General features: G+C 34.5%; 1 protein-coding gene across 2 annotated transcripts in view; it reads right to left on the bottom strand.

The window, feature by feature from the left end:
- The window catches only part of EDIL3 (EGF like repeats and discoidin domains 3), a 392,981-nt gene that overhangs the window by 233,065 nt on the left and 143,266 nt on the right, over positions 1-16,650 (bottom strand). Inside the window, exon 3 of one of the 2 annotated variants that reach the window (XM_006197636.4) lies at positions 14,249-14,278. The exons of the other annotated variant lie outside the window; for it this stretch is intronic. Coding sequence (XP_006197698.1) covers positions 14,249-14,278 — 30 coding nt within the window. The remainder of the gene's footprint in view (positions 1-14,248; positions 14,279-16,650) is intronic. 2 annotated transcript variants of the gene reach the window in all.

Here is a 16,650-nt window from a genome sequence, read left to right as displayed (position 1 = left end):
CTCAGAACCCATTTCTTAGAACATATAGAATTTCCACTAATACCGAGATTAGCTCCAACTTTACCGAATTATATTGGCTGAGGCTATGACAATGTCTACAGGCTTTATGAATGCTCTCTGTGCCGCTTTACTGAGTAAACTATGATTTCATCATTCTAATTTTACGACCAATTTCTAAACCAGGAAATAACAAATCTTAGAGGTGCAAGAATACATAATCTGCCCATTCTGGCACATCTTTCATTACACATTAATATGTTCATTTACTTAAAAATTTCAGGTCTCAAAAATGACCACCAAACTCACTGTACATTTATTTTCCACGTTTACTTTAAGCTGTTGTAGTACCCTGAATGGCATCCTACAAAGATATGTCCATGACCAAATCCCTGAACCTTTAAATGTGACCTTATTTGAAAAAAGGGTCTTTGCAAATGTAACGAAAAGATTTTGAGATGAAATCACCCGAAATTACCTGGGTGGGTCCTAAATGCAATGACAAAGTGTCCTTATAACAGACAAAAAAAGAGAAGCCAAAGAGAAGAGAATAGGATGATGCCATTATGGAGGAAGAGATTGGAGCAACGTGGCAACAACCAAGGAAGCCGAGGAGTGCTGACAGCCACCATGAACTAGGAGAGGCAAGGGAGGATGTCTCCCTTGGAGGACTCACGGGGAGCACAACCTCAATGACACCTTGGTTTCAGACCTCTGGCCTCCAGAACTGTAGGAGAACAAATACGTGTTATTTTAAGCCAACAAGGTTATGGTAATTTGTTATGGTAACTTTGGGAAACTAATATACCTGTAGGGAATCAAAGTGATTAGGGAATGATATACATCAATAAATGTGGTTAACATGTATCCTTCTGAAACTATTCCAAAAAAATTGCAGAGGAAGGAACACTTCTGAACTAATTCTATAAGACCAGCATCACCCTTATACCAAAACCAGACAAAGGTATCACAAAAAAAAAAGAAAATTACAAGCCAAAATCACTGATGAACACAGATGTAAAAATCCTCAACAAAATGTTGGCAAACCAACTTGAACAACACATTAAAAGGATCATATACCATGATCAAGCAGGATTTATCCCAGGGATACAAAGATGTTTCAATATTCACAAATTAATCAATGTGATACATCACATTAACACACTAAAGAATAAAAACCATATGACACAGAAAGAGCTTTCGATAAAATCCAACATCCATTTATGATAAAAACTCTCCAGAAAGTGGGCAAAGAGGGACTATACCTCAACATAATATAGGCCATATATGACAAACCCACAGCTAACATCCTCAGTGGTGAAAAGCTGAAAGTATTCCCTCTAAGATCAGAAACCAGACAAGGATGTGCAGTCTCACAATTTTTATTCAACATCATTTTGGAAGTCCTAGTCAGAGCAATCAGAGAAGAAAAGGAAATAAAAGGAATCCAAATTGGAAAGGTAAAAGTAAAATGGTCACTGTTTTCAGATGACGTGCTACTATACATAGAAAATTCTAAAGGCACCTCCAGAAAGCTACTAAAGCTCATCAGTGAATTTCGTAAAGTTGAAGGATACAAAATTAACACACAAATCTGTTGGGTTTCTATACACTAACAACAAAATATGAGGAAGACAAATTAAGGAAACAATCCCATTTATCATCACATCAAAAAGAATAAAATACCTAGGAATAAGCCTACCTAAAGAGGCAAAAGACCTGTGCTCCAAAAGCTGTAAGACTCAGATGAAATAAATTGAAGACAACACAAACAGATGAAAAGACAGACCATGTTCTTGAATTGGAAGACTCAATATTGTTAAAATGACCATACCACTCAAGGCAATCTACAGATTCAATGCAATCCCTATCAAATTACCAATGGTATTTTTCACAGAACTAGAACAAAAATTTTTAAACTTTGTATGGAAACACAAAAGACTCTGAATACCCAAAACAATCTTGAGAAAAAAAGAACATAACTGGAAGAATTATGCTCCCTGACTTCAGATTATACTACAAAACTACAGCAATTAAAACAATATGGTACTGGCCCCAAAACAGACACATAGATCAATGGAACAAGATAGAAAGCACAGAAATAAACTCATGCATGTATGGTCAATTAATCTATGACAAGGGAAGCAAGAATATACAATGGATAAAAGAGAGTCTCTTCAATAAGTGGTGCTGGGAAAACTAGACAGATACCTGTAAAAGAATGAAATGAGAACATTTTCTCATGCCATACAGAAAAATGAACTGAAAATGGAATAAAGACCTAAATATAATAAGACCTGAAACTATAAATCTCCTAGAGGAAAATACAGGCTGAACACTCTTTGACATACATCTCAGCAATATTTTTTTTTTGATCCTCCTCCTAGAGTAATGGAAACAAAAGCAAAAACAAACAAATAGGACCTAATTAAACTTAAAAGCTTTTGTACAGCAAAGGAAACCATAAACACAACAAAAAGACAGCCTATGGAATGGGAGAAAATATTTACAAATGATACAACCAACATGGACTTCATTTCCAAAATACACAAACAGTTCATACAGCTTAATATCAAAAGAAGAAACAACCACCCAATCGAAAAATGGGCAGAAGACCTAGATAGACATTTCTCCAAAGAAGACATATGGATGGCCGACAGGTACATGAAAAGATGCTCAATATCACTAATTACTAGAGAAGTGCGAATCAAGACCACAATGAGATATCACCTCACACTGGTCAGAATGGCCATCATCAAAGTCTACAAATAATAAATGCTGAAGAACATGTGGAACTCTCTCACACTGTTGGTGGGAATGTAAATTGGTGTAGCCATTGTGGAGAATAGTATCTACGTTCCTTAAAAAATAAATAATAGAGTTATCATATGATCCAGCAATCGCACTCCTGGGCATATATCTGGAAGAAATACTAACTTGAAAAAATACATGCACCCCAGTGTTCACTGGAGCACTATTTACAATAACCAACACATGGAAGCAATCTAAGAGTCCATGGACAGATGACTGGATAAATAAATTTGGTATACACACACACACACACACACACACACACACACACACACAAAATGGAATACTATTCAGCTATAAAAAATTGATGTCATTTGCAGCAACATGGATGAACCCAGATATTATCATAAGTGAAGTAAATCAGAGAAAGACAACTATATGATATGATTTATGAATGGAATCTTTAAAAAAAGATACATATGAACCTATTTACAAAACAGAAAGAGATTCACAGCAAAGAAAACAAACTTATGGTTACCAAAGAGGAAAGTGTGGGGAGGGATAAATTAGGAATTTGGGATTAACAGACACACACTACTATATATAAAATAGATAAACAACAAAGCCCTATTGTATGGCACAGGGAACTATATTCCATATCTTGCAATAATCTATAATGGGAAAGAATCTGAAAAAGAGTATATATGGGTATATATAACTGAATCACTTTGATGTACACCGGAAACATTATAAATCAACTACACTTCAATTAAAAGTACAATTTTAAAAAATAAAATATATTTTATCTGAAAAAAAATGACCATAATTTACACAAACTCAGGAGGATATAGCAGCTGTACAAGGGTAATGTCACATAACTTAACATATTTTATATATCTGAAAAGCACTATGTTCATTTAATTTCTTTTTGTTTTATGATCCTAATGGGTGATAATACTTTTAATGGTAAGTATCTACCTATCACAACATGGATATTGATCCCTGACTCTGTCTTCAGCATTGCTGGGAATACAATACAAGAATGAGTCACAGTCAAGTCTGAGTCCCCAGGTAAGGGAGACAAGCAACTGCAGTGCACATCTAGTATGTAATAAAGGAACTCAAGCCCCTCTAAGGATAGAAGCTATTGTCTCCCCAATAACTATTTTATCCCTTCTTTCATACTCATAGAAACAGGGTTTATTTGAGAGGTAGCAGCAAAGATCCTGTGATCTTAGAGAATGGACTCCTTCCCCAGCCATGCTGATCTCAGTTCCCTGCCACAAAGAACATTCCTAACAGATACACAAGCTGAGATTTGGAGAAAGAGACGTCTGTGTCGGTTACAGCAGATGGGAGACGCAGAACCTGAGATGAGTTGAAAAGATGGATAGATTTGGGGGATATAAAAGGGAAAGGAAAGCATGCCCTAGTCAGACAAACATGAATTAAAGCTTTGAAGTAAGAATGAGCAAAGCATGCATGACTTGGAAGAGTGAAGATGGTCTGTCTCCTGGGGAGAAGACGCCCCAGTGTGATGACAGTGTGACGACAGGTCATAAAAACCAGGCACAGGTTTCACGGAATGAAATGAAAGAATGCCTTTATGGGAACACATTTTACTGGTTCCTTCATTTTCCTAGTGAAAACAAAAGTAGTGTGAAGCAATAGTTTTATCTATCAACCTCCCACCACCCACCCAAATGTCAAGGAATACAGAAATTGGAAAGATATAAACACAGAAGACTGAAAAAATACCCCACAGTCTGAAAACTCAAGTTATTTAAAAATATGTTGATCTCCCTCTTCTGGAGCTCTATAAATTCTCAGAAATTCTGAAATTTAGGACACTTGCTTGAGCATTCTGCCGAAAGATATCAGACTGAGGACTGGCCTATCATACGAGCTCAACATGGATCAGAATTTTCAGTGGTTTCTTCATGATCTTATGTATAAAACTTACTGCAAAACAATGTGTTTAGACAGGTAAAGATGCAGAATGTTAAAATTCTGGGGAAAAGTCCCTATTTATTCACTTTCTGATCATTCTTATTTAACTTTGTTTATATTCATAGATTAGTACTTCCACAATTCCTCCCAACACACTTTTTTAAACACTATGTTATGGATTGAAATAGATTTCAGAGGGCCTCAGTCTCAGACAGATATCACACTGCCTTAAAAAAAAAAAAAAAACTAAACCCATGGCACAAACTATTACTTGACATGTACAGTGGTTTTTATTCTTTTTTATTTTGGGGAACTGGATTGTTCACTCGTTTTCAAGAAACTCTAGTAAGTTTCTAAAACAATCAACGATGTTGTAACATATTTAAATTAGATAAGAAATTCTGGATGTTCTCTCATTTAGATTTATGTTTTGAGAAGTATAAAATTAGATGCAAAACACAGAATGCATCTCTAAATCTTGGCTGTACTGGATAAATAATCATAAACAGAAAGGTGTATCCCAAGAGTATTGTATCCAGATACATTTTATTTTATTTTTAAAGGTATTACTCAAAGGCTTAAAATTCTACATTTCACTCAAGTTTGAAAATAAAATTACTTGAAAATGTCTTTGAGCTTATTAGACATAAATTGATAACAAAGCAATAAGGGGGAAGTTATTGCACAAAAAATTTGCAAGCCCTTTTTTATTCTACTTAAGAGTCCAAGAAGCCAGTGGTCCTGCTAACACCATTTTGGCTGCCTCCTTGACCTAAGCCCACCCACTCCTCTACCCACGCCCAGCACTAGACAGTGGTTGTTGTCAAGTTTCGAGCTTTTTAGAAATCACTGCTGCAGGTTCTGTTCAGTAATTACTAAACAATGGCTGAATTATTGACATTGTTAGGACACCACGCTAAAAGAATTACTAAACGTAATGTATTTTATTCTACTGAAACAACAGACAAAGATCAATGTGATGGCTTTTCACTGCCAAGGGATTCAAGTAATTTTAAAGCAACTTTAAGACTGTCATCAAATTATTAGTGTTATCCTTTTATTTATTTCCTAAATTGGGAAATATATCTATCATCACCCTTTCTCTCTGTATTAGCATACAGGGAAGAACTATGTATTTTCTTGGGTTAATAATGCTTTAAAATTAGCATTAAATCAGTAGGGTTTAATTTATTCATTAATTCACTCACACAACAAATATTTATCAAGCATCTACCGTGTACTGAACACTTGTTTCAGCAGCTAGGGATTCAGTACTGAATAAAACAGTAATAATAAAAAATCCCTTTCCTTGGGGAGTTTATGTTCAGGCTGGACAGAAGATAAACAAGCTACATACATAAAAGTGTGCAGACAGTGATAACATTAAAAAAAAAAAAGCAGAGCAGGGGACCATGACAAGATGGAGAAAGTGTGACCTTTTTACAGATAAAGAGAGGGCCTTTTTGAGAAGGCATCTTCAGGTCAAGACATGAAGGATGAGACAGAGAGTTCATGCAGATCCTTGCAGGAGAAGCTGTCAGACAATGGATCTGTGAATGCAAAGTCCTGTGCAAGACAGGAATGTGCTCAAGGTTTGTGTTTGTTTTATAGAAAAGGAAGGACAGAGTAGCTGTAGAGGAAATGCAGCCAGGGAGGTAATGGAGAAGAGTCCAAGTTATATCCAGTTTTAATCCTAAATTTACTGCAGGGGTGAGCGAGAATTACTAAAGTATTAAGCCTCAGGGCTGCAGAGTGATGGGATCTTATGGCCTTGTAAGAGACTACCCTGGCCTCTCTATAACTGCAGATGGGCCAAGGGTACCAAGAAGAAGACCAGTAGGAGGCTACTGCATAACAAGCCAAATGTGAGAAGATGGTGACTTGGACCAGGGTGGTGGCATATGTGACGGCAAGAAGTGATTAGATTTTGGATATATTTTTGAGGAAGAGGCTAAACGGGTCCTGTGAGAAGGAGAGGTAGTAGGTGTCATCAAAGTTGACCCTGAAGATTCTAGATTGAGCCACTGGGATGAAGAAGGCTGTAAGACCAACTGGACTGAGGCAGGATGTTTTATAAAAATGCACAATATTCAATATGGATAAAGGCAGTCAGAGGGATTGTCATTTCTTATCTTACTATTTTAAAAATGTCTACAAGGTCCATAAATTACTACAGTAATCAGATTGCCATTTAAAATAATAGGTCAAATTTTGCACATGTAATTAGGTATAGCTTTACAACCTATGCATGACAAAAATCTTGGATAGCTGTGTATTTCTCTTACCACTGAAAGAAATATATGCTACTTAAAAGTATTTATAAGTGACCAGAAGGCAGTTTGCTGCAGTAGAATAAGCACAAGTTTTTCCAGAGAAACTGGAATTTGAACCCTTTTGTCACTTGCTTATTATGTAACCTTAGGTATATTTCTTCATGCTTTAAAATTCAGTGTTCTCCTCTTTATTTAGGAATATATATATATATATATATATATATAAAATTAGTTGTATAGCTTTATCATGAAAATTAAATAAAATACTATACATAAAATACTCAGCACATTGATTGACAAATAATCATAATAAAAATAACAATAACACGGCAAATAACGATGATAATGAAAGTGAAAACAACATTGTGCTTAGGTTCCCTACACTTAGTACAGAATGGCCATCATGTGGTAAACACTTTAATGCATCATCATGTCTGATTCCTACAGCAAATCTTTAAGGTGGGCACTGTCACTAATCCATTTTACAGATGATGAAAAGAAAACCTGTAAATGGAACCATATGGCTAATTATCTGAAGACAGAAAAACCTTAAGGCATAGATTCAGGGCTTCAGGTCCAAGGGGTTTTATCCCACCCATCATGAACTGGAAAGTTTAATGCCTTCCCTGAGCTTAAAAAAAAAAATCCCTGGAATATTAAATTAATACTTCTCAGTGTTCTATTTATAATCAACTTTGAGGTGAAACTTGGGACAATAAAAAAACTGACCCAGACAATCGGAGATGGCCTTAACAATGAATCCAACCAATGCAAGGAGGAATAGAAATTAAATAAGGCTTGAAGTCTAAGCATACACAGACAGTAGGGCAATGTGCATTGGCTTCAAACACTGGAAATGACACTTGATCTGTTTTCCTGAAATAAATTTGGTGAAAAGGAAAATATTTTGCATTTATATAATTTTTAGTCACTTTCTGTGATGGTTAAATTTCCTGTGTCAACCTGGCTAGACTATGGCACCCAGTTACTTGGTCAAATACTAATCTAGATACTGTTGTGAAGGCATTTGGTTGATGTAATTGACACCTACAGTCAGTTGACTTTAAATAAAGCAGACTTCTCTCCATAATGTGGGTGGGCTTCATTCAATCAGTTGAAGGCCTTAAAAGCAAAAACTGAGGGTTCCCTGAGAAGACAAAACTTTGCCTGAAGACTGTAAAACAGAAATTCGAGTTTTCAACTGGCCTGGCCTACCCTGCAGATTTCAGACTTGGCCAGCCTCACAATCCCACGAACCAATTCTGTAATACAAATCTCATTATTTTACATATTTTATATGTCTCTCTCTATATATATCCTTTTGATTCTGCTTCTCTGGAGAACACTGGCTGATAACACTTTCCTTTTCCATCTACATATCTTTATTACTATTTTAAACTTTATCTGAGTAAAATAGAAGTATAACAATATGAAATATGAAAATCCTATCTACATATAAAATAAATTTAAATAACAATTATTTTCTCACAATTCAACATCATTACCAAATACATTTCAGTAAGGAAGTTTTGTTATATCAAAAAAGAAGTAAGCAAGCACTATTAGGTCTTTTCACTAATGTCTTAGTGAATTGACCAAAGCTAAATCTTTAGAAGCAATGATTTCTTCCCTGTTCCACTGAGAATCTATAAATGAGTTCTTTCTATTTTTTAGAGCTTGTAGTAATAAACTTTTTAGTCTTTATATATTAGGTTTTAATATTTAAGCTTGCTTAGCATATATTTATGAACAAGAATATACTTGATAAAATAATTAGTCAAGTTGCTCTAGGCATTAGAGGGAAAATAGGCAGCATGTCTGTATAAAAAAGGAGAAAGTCTGTAACAAATGTAGGCGAACAAAAACAAGGATGTGAAGCTTTACTTCAGACCCCCAAGGAAATAAAGCGCTAAGATCAAAATGTAAAAGCAACTCTTGTTCATTAGAGAATACCACGATTGGATATCATTCCTTTTCAAAATGCATGAGTTGTAGAATAATTGAGCATAGTCAGCCATGCAGAATTAAACTCTACAAGAAAACAGGAAAGAGATCTTAAAGAAATATGTAGCATAATTAAGAAAAATCACAAAGCTCATTATAAACAGAAGTAATATTTTTGTAAGACTAAAACAATATTTTGAAAGTTAGGGGAAAATATCTAATCACTGTGTCCTGCGTTTGCTACACATATATATATAGCTTATTTGTATATAGTCTGTTTATAAAACTATAAATACATATTTATATATAAAACTATAGCTTTGTATCTTTATTACTCCCAGCCAATGTTCCCTTATATGTGATGAGTTCTTAGATGTTCTTCCTCAGTGGCCAAATCAATCATTTAAAAGATAAAACATATTTAGAGATTGAGAAGGAACTAGTAAAAACGATGAAGCTCAGGTGTGCCGAATCACTGCTGTCTCACCTCTGATGGGCATCACAGAGGTCACAAGATGTCTAGATAAACTACTTATCCAGGCAGTAACCTCTGTCATCATACCAGTTGGGAACAGATGTTAATAAGTCCCAAATGCAGTTTTACATTTAAGTATATTATGAAATTTTAACTTTATAAACATGTGAAGAACCATATGGCTTTTGTAGTTTAGTGTTTTAACATAGCTGATTGCTAAAAAGATTGTTCCTTTTATATTCATTTGAAAATTCAATTTTTTCCTAATCATAATTTTTTTATTATATGACCTGACTCAGTATTAATAACTACGTTCATATAAATTCAAACTCAGTTTCTTTCTGTGATATTAAAAAATGACAAATGACTATTAAAGCAATTAAAAATCTCCCCTTAGGCAAGAGAGTAAGGAAAAATTCAAGCTTTGTTTTTGAGGTAGTATGAACAAAAACCAGTGAGTTGTGGTTTGATTAAATTTAGGCATTGATTTACTGCACAGCTATAGGATTGCCACTGTCTCATTTTCTGACTGATTGATCCCATTCAATAATATATTCCATTTCTGTCCCTATTTTAATTCTTATAATGATTTCATTAATTTGGTGAATAAATGGTATTTCTAGAGAGGTAAAATAATAGCTAATAAAACAAAATAAATTAAGAGGAAGGAAGAAATTTATATGAGAATAAGCCTGATATGATGCAGATTCTAGTTAATAAATAGAATTTTGTATCGATTAGTTCATTTTTAGCAGTCAATTTTCTTATGTAAATGTCTTAATTTTTTTAAAGGAATGAGCAAAGGCATTGGTGTAATCAGTTTATCAAGCCCGTCCTTACTATGATATTTAAATAAAAAATAAATGAAAATTGGATTAGTACAAAATGGGAGAAGCAGCCAGTGACTTAACTTCACTGAAGAGTGTTATTAAAATTATGAACTGATCTGTATTTCACACCCACCGATACACACGTATATTATACACATCTTAATATCTGGAAGTCTTTGTTTTTGAAGGCCTACTTATTAGACCAAAGTCTGATGAATATAGCAGCACAGTTTTTAGTGTATGAAAGGGACTAATTGATATTGCAATTTTTGAAGGAAATTGGAAAACAGAGTTACCAAAAATTATCTGAGCAACAGCAACATAATTGGATTACATATATCACCTCTAAACATGACTCATATGGAGGTACAGTATCTGTTGTGGTTGCTTTAAAAATGTGAATCTCATTAGTTTATAATTAGATCTTGGGACATAACTTAGTTTGAAGGAATTTCTTGTATAGTTAGTGGATGTGTTTTTGTACTCAATGATAAGATGTTTAAGTACCTGAACATAAGATTCAACTAAGATAAATAAAATGATGCTTCCGGTAGTTACAAAAATAGGTGTTAGGCGAAACTGCCCTACTAACTCAGATGCTACAAACATGTTGCTGTAGGCTAATACATCCCATCAGAACATTTGGAGATGAAAATAATTATCAAGTGGATGCTTCAAGTTCTATACAGGGATATAGCTCCATGAGGAGAAATGCAGATGTGATATATCATGCATCCCTTCTACAAATCCACACAAAAAAGCAGTCAGTAAGTCCTTGCTTTCTGCAGGGAAAGGTTCAAATAAAAGAAATCAGGCATATTTGAAAAAAATAAAGACAGAGTGAAGCACAAGAATATTGTAAAAGGAATTATATGGGAACAGAATCATCACTTGTCTGTTTTAATAATGGCAGTCATAATAATTGTAAATATAGGGCAAATCAAATATGCTCTATTGTAAAGAGAAAAGCCCATATCATTTTGTAGTATCATAATACAAGTAAAACACTATCTAATATTGCATTAATTTACTGAGTTATATTGCCTTTTCCTAATTTTTTACAGTATATGTTAGTCTAGACAGAAACCTACTATTTTCTTTAAAAAATACTCTGAACAATGGTAATTTATTAATTATTGAATTATAATTAATCCAATTCTGTGTACCTCACAGGTAAAATAACTTAGATTTTTAATATAATGTCCATACTGCAAACATTTAATACATAGTATCACTCAGTAGTAGTATCTACTAGGCACCTACATGTTTAGATAAAGCATGCATATATTTATTTTTTAAAATAATTTTTAATTCATAATTCATACATTAACAACTAGTGATCAGGTGTGTGTGACTATATGGCACCAAGAAACACCCCCATTTACTTTATTACTTCTTCTCCTATTGAACTTGGAAGGGTAGCAGATCTCCTGTTAGAAGTATCTGAATAATTTAAAGAAACTAAAGTAAGTATTAGAAGAAGTTACTGTCCAATTATGCTGTGAATCTGAAGGAAGAAATTGAATTTGATAAAGATATTGGGTGAGGAGACATGAAAGTTTAATTCAGGTACAATTTTTGTGGCCAACAGAAGACTCCATTTTGTTGATAATTTAAACAGAATGGAGAAATAAGAGGAAAGGAAGATAAATTAAAGAAGGACCACAAAAGATAAAGCAGTCTGAGCTCGGAAAAGATCACTCTAGATAAATTTTGTTGATGGGAGGAAATGAGAGTGAAAACAGAGAATATTAATAATATAGTAAATATATTATGGATAATAGTTTTAAATAAAAAATATATTTTGATAAATATCACTGAAAAGACACATAAACAGAATAAATGCTTAACTAAGAAAAATAATTGTTGAAATAACTGGAGGTAAGAAGTACCAAAAAGGACTAAAAAAATCACAATCCACTTTCTACAATTATTCATATTCCTTACAAAACTAAGCCTTACAAATATATCTTGTCAAAAGTTTTAACACAACTACACAATAATACTCTTTCTTATACACTTTGATCAAATTAAAAGAAAAATTTGGCTCCCATTGGCAGTTTTATATAAAAGGAATGTCTGCTTTACTAAATGCAAATTTTCTTAATGTTAATATCATCTGTATGTGAAATTAGTTAAAATATTCCTTAAGAATACATTGTTCTTTTCTAATCATCTGTGCTGAAATCAACAACAAAAACATCTGCTCTTATCTGAAAACAAAACTATATTTAAAACACAGTTTAAACTCTATGATGTTCAGATCACTCTAGAGTCAAATAAATATTTGGAGGAAAAAATGTTCATAAGTTGCATTTATCCAAAGATGTTCTTAATAAGCAGGGAAATTATTAAAATAGTTTTAAAATAACAAAATTACACCAAGAAATAGTTATACTGTAAGCACAGTTTACATTAAGTTAAAATTGATCTCCATCATGCAAAAATAATAATTCTTTTGCAAAGCCACCAAAATTCCTTGTCAGGCAACATAGCAAGGAATGGGATGTAAGAATATCAGAGAAATGAGACTGAGCTAGAAAAGCATGGGTACTCACAAGGATTGGTACTCACATGAAGAGAAAACTCAATCATGACTGAGAAACAGACTCCTGGAGAAACTCTGTAAACACTAGAGCCTCAAGTCAGGGCAGAAAGAAGTCAGAACTAGGCAGATGAAACTCAGAACAACTGATAAGTCTGCTAGAAAGTCACATGATGAGGTTGCTTCTAAAAATAGGCTACAAAATAGGACTAGGGTAGGAGAAAATTATAGGGAGTTCTTATCCAAATCAGTTTATAAACTATCTAATGATATTATGAAAAAGAAACATTAATTGAGAACTTATCCTATTCTGTGATTCCATTTCAAGGCAGTTAAAATGAGTGTAGTGCAATATGGCATCCTTGGAGTTGACCAAAGGTATTTGTAAGATGTCTATTTCATTTCCTTCCATTGAATGTTTGATCTTTTGAACTTACTTTTCCAAGTGAAAATCACTCCCCAGTTTCAGAGAACAGCAGGAATCAAGAAGTCTCCCACCAGTTGAAATAAATTAGGTCTATGAATTGAAAAGACCCTGCCTTGTACCTGAGTTTCAGTAACAGGGTTACATTCCCCATTTCCTGTAAAATCAAGCCCCATTAGTTCCAGTAACCATTTCCTGCTCCTCTCTCTCAAGCCTAACTCCTTTCCTCAATTACTTTGCCTAAGAAAGAGTCTGGTTCTGAAGTCTTGTCTTTCTATTCCGACCAGCCCCTAACCCCTCTCCATCCCAGGGCTTCATCCCCCTTTCTGGATGCTGCTGGTCTGCTAGCCTGGGCCTTTTATCACTTACTAAGCAGACTGGTGGTAGTGTCTCCTATATTCTCACAAATGTGTCTGTTCTTTAGGATCCTAGCATTTCTCTTTGACCCACCCACTGTCCTGGAGCCATGTTGAAAATACCATGTGGTCTCTACCATTTGCATTGGTCTCAGCATTGTTAGGTTATAACTGTAAAAATTATTTTTTTTTAAAGAAAGTGAGTATTTGCGGCAACAACATGATTTTTATCCTTAAACTTAACTGAGTATCATGCTCAATGTCAGGCATATATTTGATAATTCAGTATTCCATCATGAAAAGTCAGATTTCTAAAAGTACGTTGTATCATTTTTCTCTTTTTCATTCTCCTCATTTTATTATTTCCTGCATTTTAACATTTTAGTTTTCTCTCCCCATTTTATTATTTTTGGCATTTTGCTCAGTGTTTTAATTTTCTAATTTTCCTTATTCCTTAATGTGTATGTGATGTTTTGTGCTATGTTTTCCTCTGTGATAATTCATTTTCACTTATCTTCTCTTTTTATTTAAAACTCATAACCAACATCATTTAGTCTAGGACAGCATAATGGGTCCAAGAAAGAAAAATAAAAATCTGCCAGTTTTCTGGTTGAGACCTGAAAAAAAAGCACATTTTAAGCGGTCTCTATTATTAAGGGGATTACATTAAATAGGAATGATCTTTACAGCATAGGAACTTTACCTGCTGTAGTTGGCGCTTCTTCATCGGATGCTATGATGAGAAGAAAAGAGATAAAGTGGGGAAAAGGAGAGGATGGGAAAGGGGTGAGAGGGAGAGGGAGAGGAAGAGAGAGAGAGAGAGAGAAATTGAGATTGAACATAAATAAATTTCACATTTCTACATAATGACTACAAGTCCCTGACTTGTAACTTTGAGTATACATTAGAAATTTGTCATTAGATAATTACAGGTTAATGGATATTTACATCAATCTAACACTTAAATAATCTTATACATTAAAATAAGAAATAGAAAATAAGAAATAGAAAAGAGCATACAGTTGTCTGAATTTGAATTTCCCATTCTTTTACAAACAAGATTGATTTTTTCAGTTTGACTGTAAATTATAATTATTAGAAATAATAATTGTTTGAAATATAAATTGTATATCACATGTAAACACCCCACTCATCACCACTTTGTGGGAATTTTCTGCTAGCAAAGAGGAATGAAGGGGTATTGTTGTTTTAGTCAAAAGTTTTGTTCCGTGAGGGAGAAATTATACAAAGATAGCAATTACTAAGACTCAGAATCACTTTGCGTGTTGGTTAGACACAAAGATTCTGTCTTTCTCTCTCCATCACACACACACAAATGCACTCAACTCATGTGTACCACACACTTCAGGATTCTGTAGCAGTGGTTCTGTGGTGAAGCCATAGGAACCTGCATTCTAAAGGTTGATCCCAACTGATTTTGACACAAATATTTTACAGACCATACATGGATAAACAAGGATATTATACAAACAAAGGCCACATTATGGAAATACAACTTTAAGCTAAAACAGCGGTTCATAACCCTGAATCTCTATAAGAATGCCAAACTCTGCCCCACCCCACCAAACCAGTTAAGTCAGACTCTCTTTCAGTGGCTCACTTGTGGCCAGGACTGAGACACTACTAAGTAGTATCAGTATAATGTGAGATGAACCGTAACTCAAAATGTTAGTTATTTTGGTTCCTGCTTTAAAGGGGAGAAATATATGAGAGCAGCAACACTTCAAGGGTAATAAGGTGCTGTGCTTAAGTCCGGGAGGTAGCGTGGTGGTTGCAAGAGGGAAGGAGCCTCACAATTTCTCCCTCAATCCACCTTTTCACCTTCCTACCAACAGACTGACTCTGTGAGAAGACATTTCTGCTCTGTGCACAAACACAGCTTAACCAGAAAATTACTTTTGAATTATATGACTCTGGCCAGTACTCCTTCATTTGATTCACGAAGTTTTAAAATAAAAATTTACTCAGCTGAATTGCTTATAAAGGAGCTTTGTCCCCAAGTGATTCATTCATCAAGGTATCACTGTGCAACTAGGGAGCGGTCTCCACTATTTTCCGTTAAGGTTACATCTGCACAGAGTACACATTAAACAAGCTTACTTTGTGTCCTGACAGTATTTTCGTCTCACACTGTTTGGCTTGTCTCTTTGGCACCAAAAAAAAAAAAAAAAAAGAGAGAGTGAGGAAACACACTTGGCATGCATGGTGTGGAGAACATAAATATTTAAAAAGCTGTTTACTGCTTTATCATGTCCAAAATATTATCACAACACATACAAGGAAAACTGTCGCTGGCTTCCAGGAATTCCCTTTTAGGAAAATACCACTGGGACCTGTAGAAGTGCTGACTGAGATGGGTCATTATTAGTAAAAGTCTGGAGATTCAAAAGGAAAGGGACCACTTTTAACTGGTCCCTTTGTGTATGTGAACTCAATTAATAAAGCAACCTATAAGATGAAATTACTCTTATCTGATAGATGAATATACAGAGACGCAGAGTGACTGAGCAATTTGTCTAAGGTCAATTTGAATTTGAGCTCGCGTGACTTTAAGACCACTCTTTCCACGCTGCCTCACTGCCTCACTAAGTGCTGATTCAGTATCCACTTAGAAAGAACGGGAAAAGGGAGAAAGGGTCAAGGAACACAGACTGGCTAGATCTCTAATTATGTTCGTTGGACTTAGCTTAACAAACAAAAACAAAATCAAAAACTGGATGTAAGGGCTACAAGAGAAATCCATTTAAGAAATGAAATGCTCCCTGGGAAACAACGTCAAGTCCCTATAATCCAGAATAGACACAGCTAGGTGAGAACCTGACTAGGTGGTTAAAGAAAACATCCTAAGCCAAAAATGCCTAAGAAAGAAAGATAAGACATGCTAAGATTTTATTCCTCCATTATCTAGGTAAGAAAGAAATTTTAGGAAAGAACTAGCAATCACAGAAGTAAAGACAATTCCAGATTTACAGGACTCATAGCAATTAGGTAATCTTAAAACCACAACCCCTGGGGCAAGTAGTGCATTTACCTATGCTTCAGGCTATAATACCTGAAAGCATGCTTGTAACAAATTAACAGTAT

This window comes from Vicugna pacos, chromosome 3 (genome assembly GCF_048564905.1).
Source record: "Vicugna pacos chromosome 3, VicPac4, whole genome shotgun sequence".
NCBI classification, from domain to species: Eukaryota; Metazoa; Chordata; class Mammalia; order Artiodactyla; family Camelidae; genus Vicugna; species Vicugna pacos.
The sequence above is the reverse complement of the archived record's forward strand: the minus strand, read 5'-3'. Positions and strand labels throughout refer to the sequence as shown.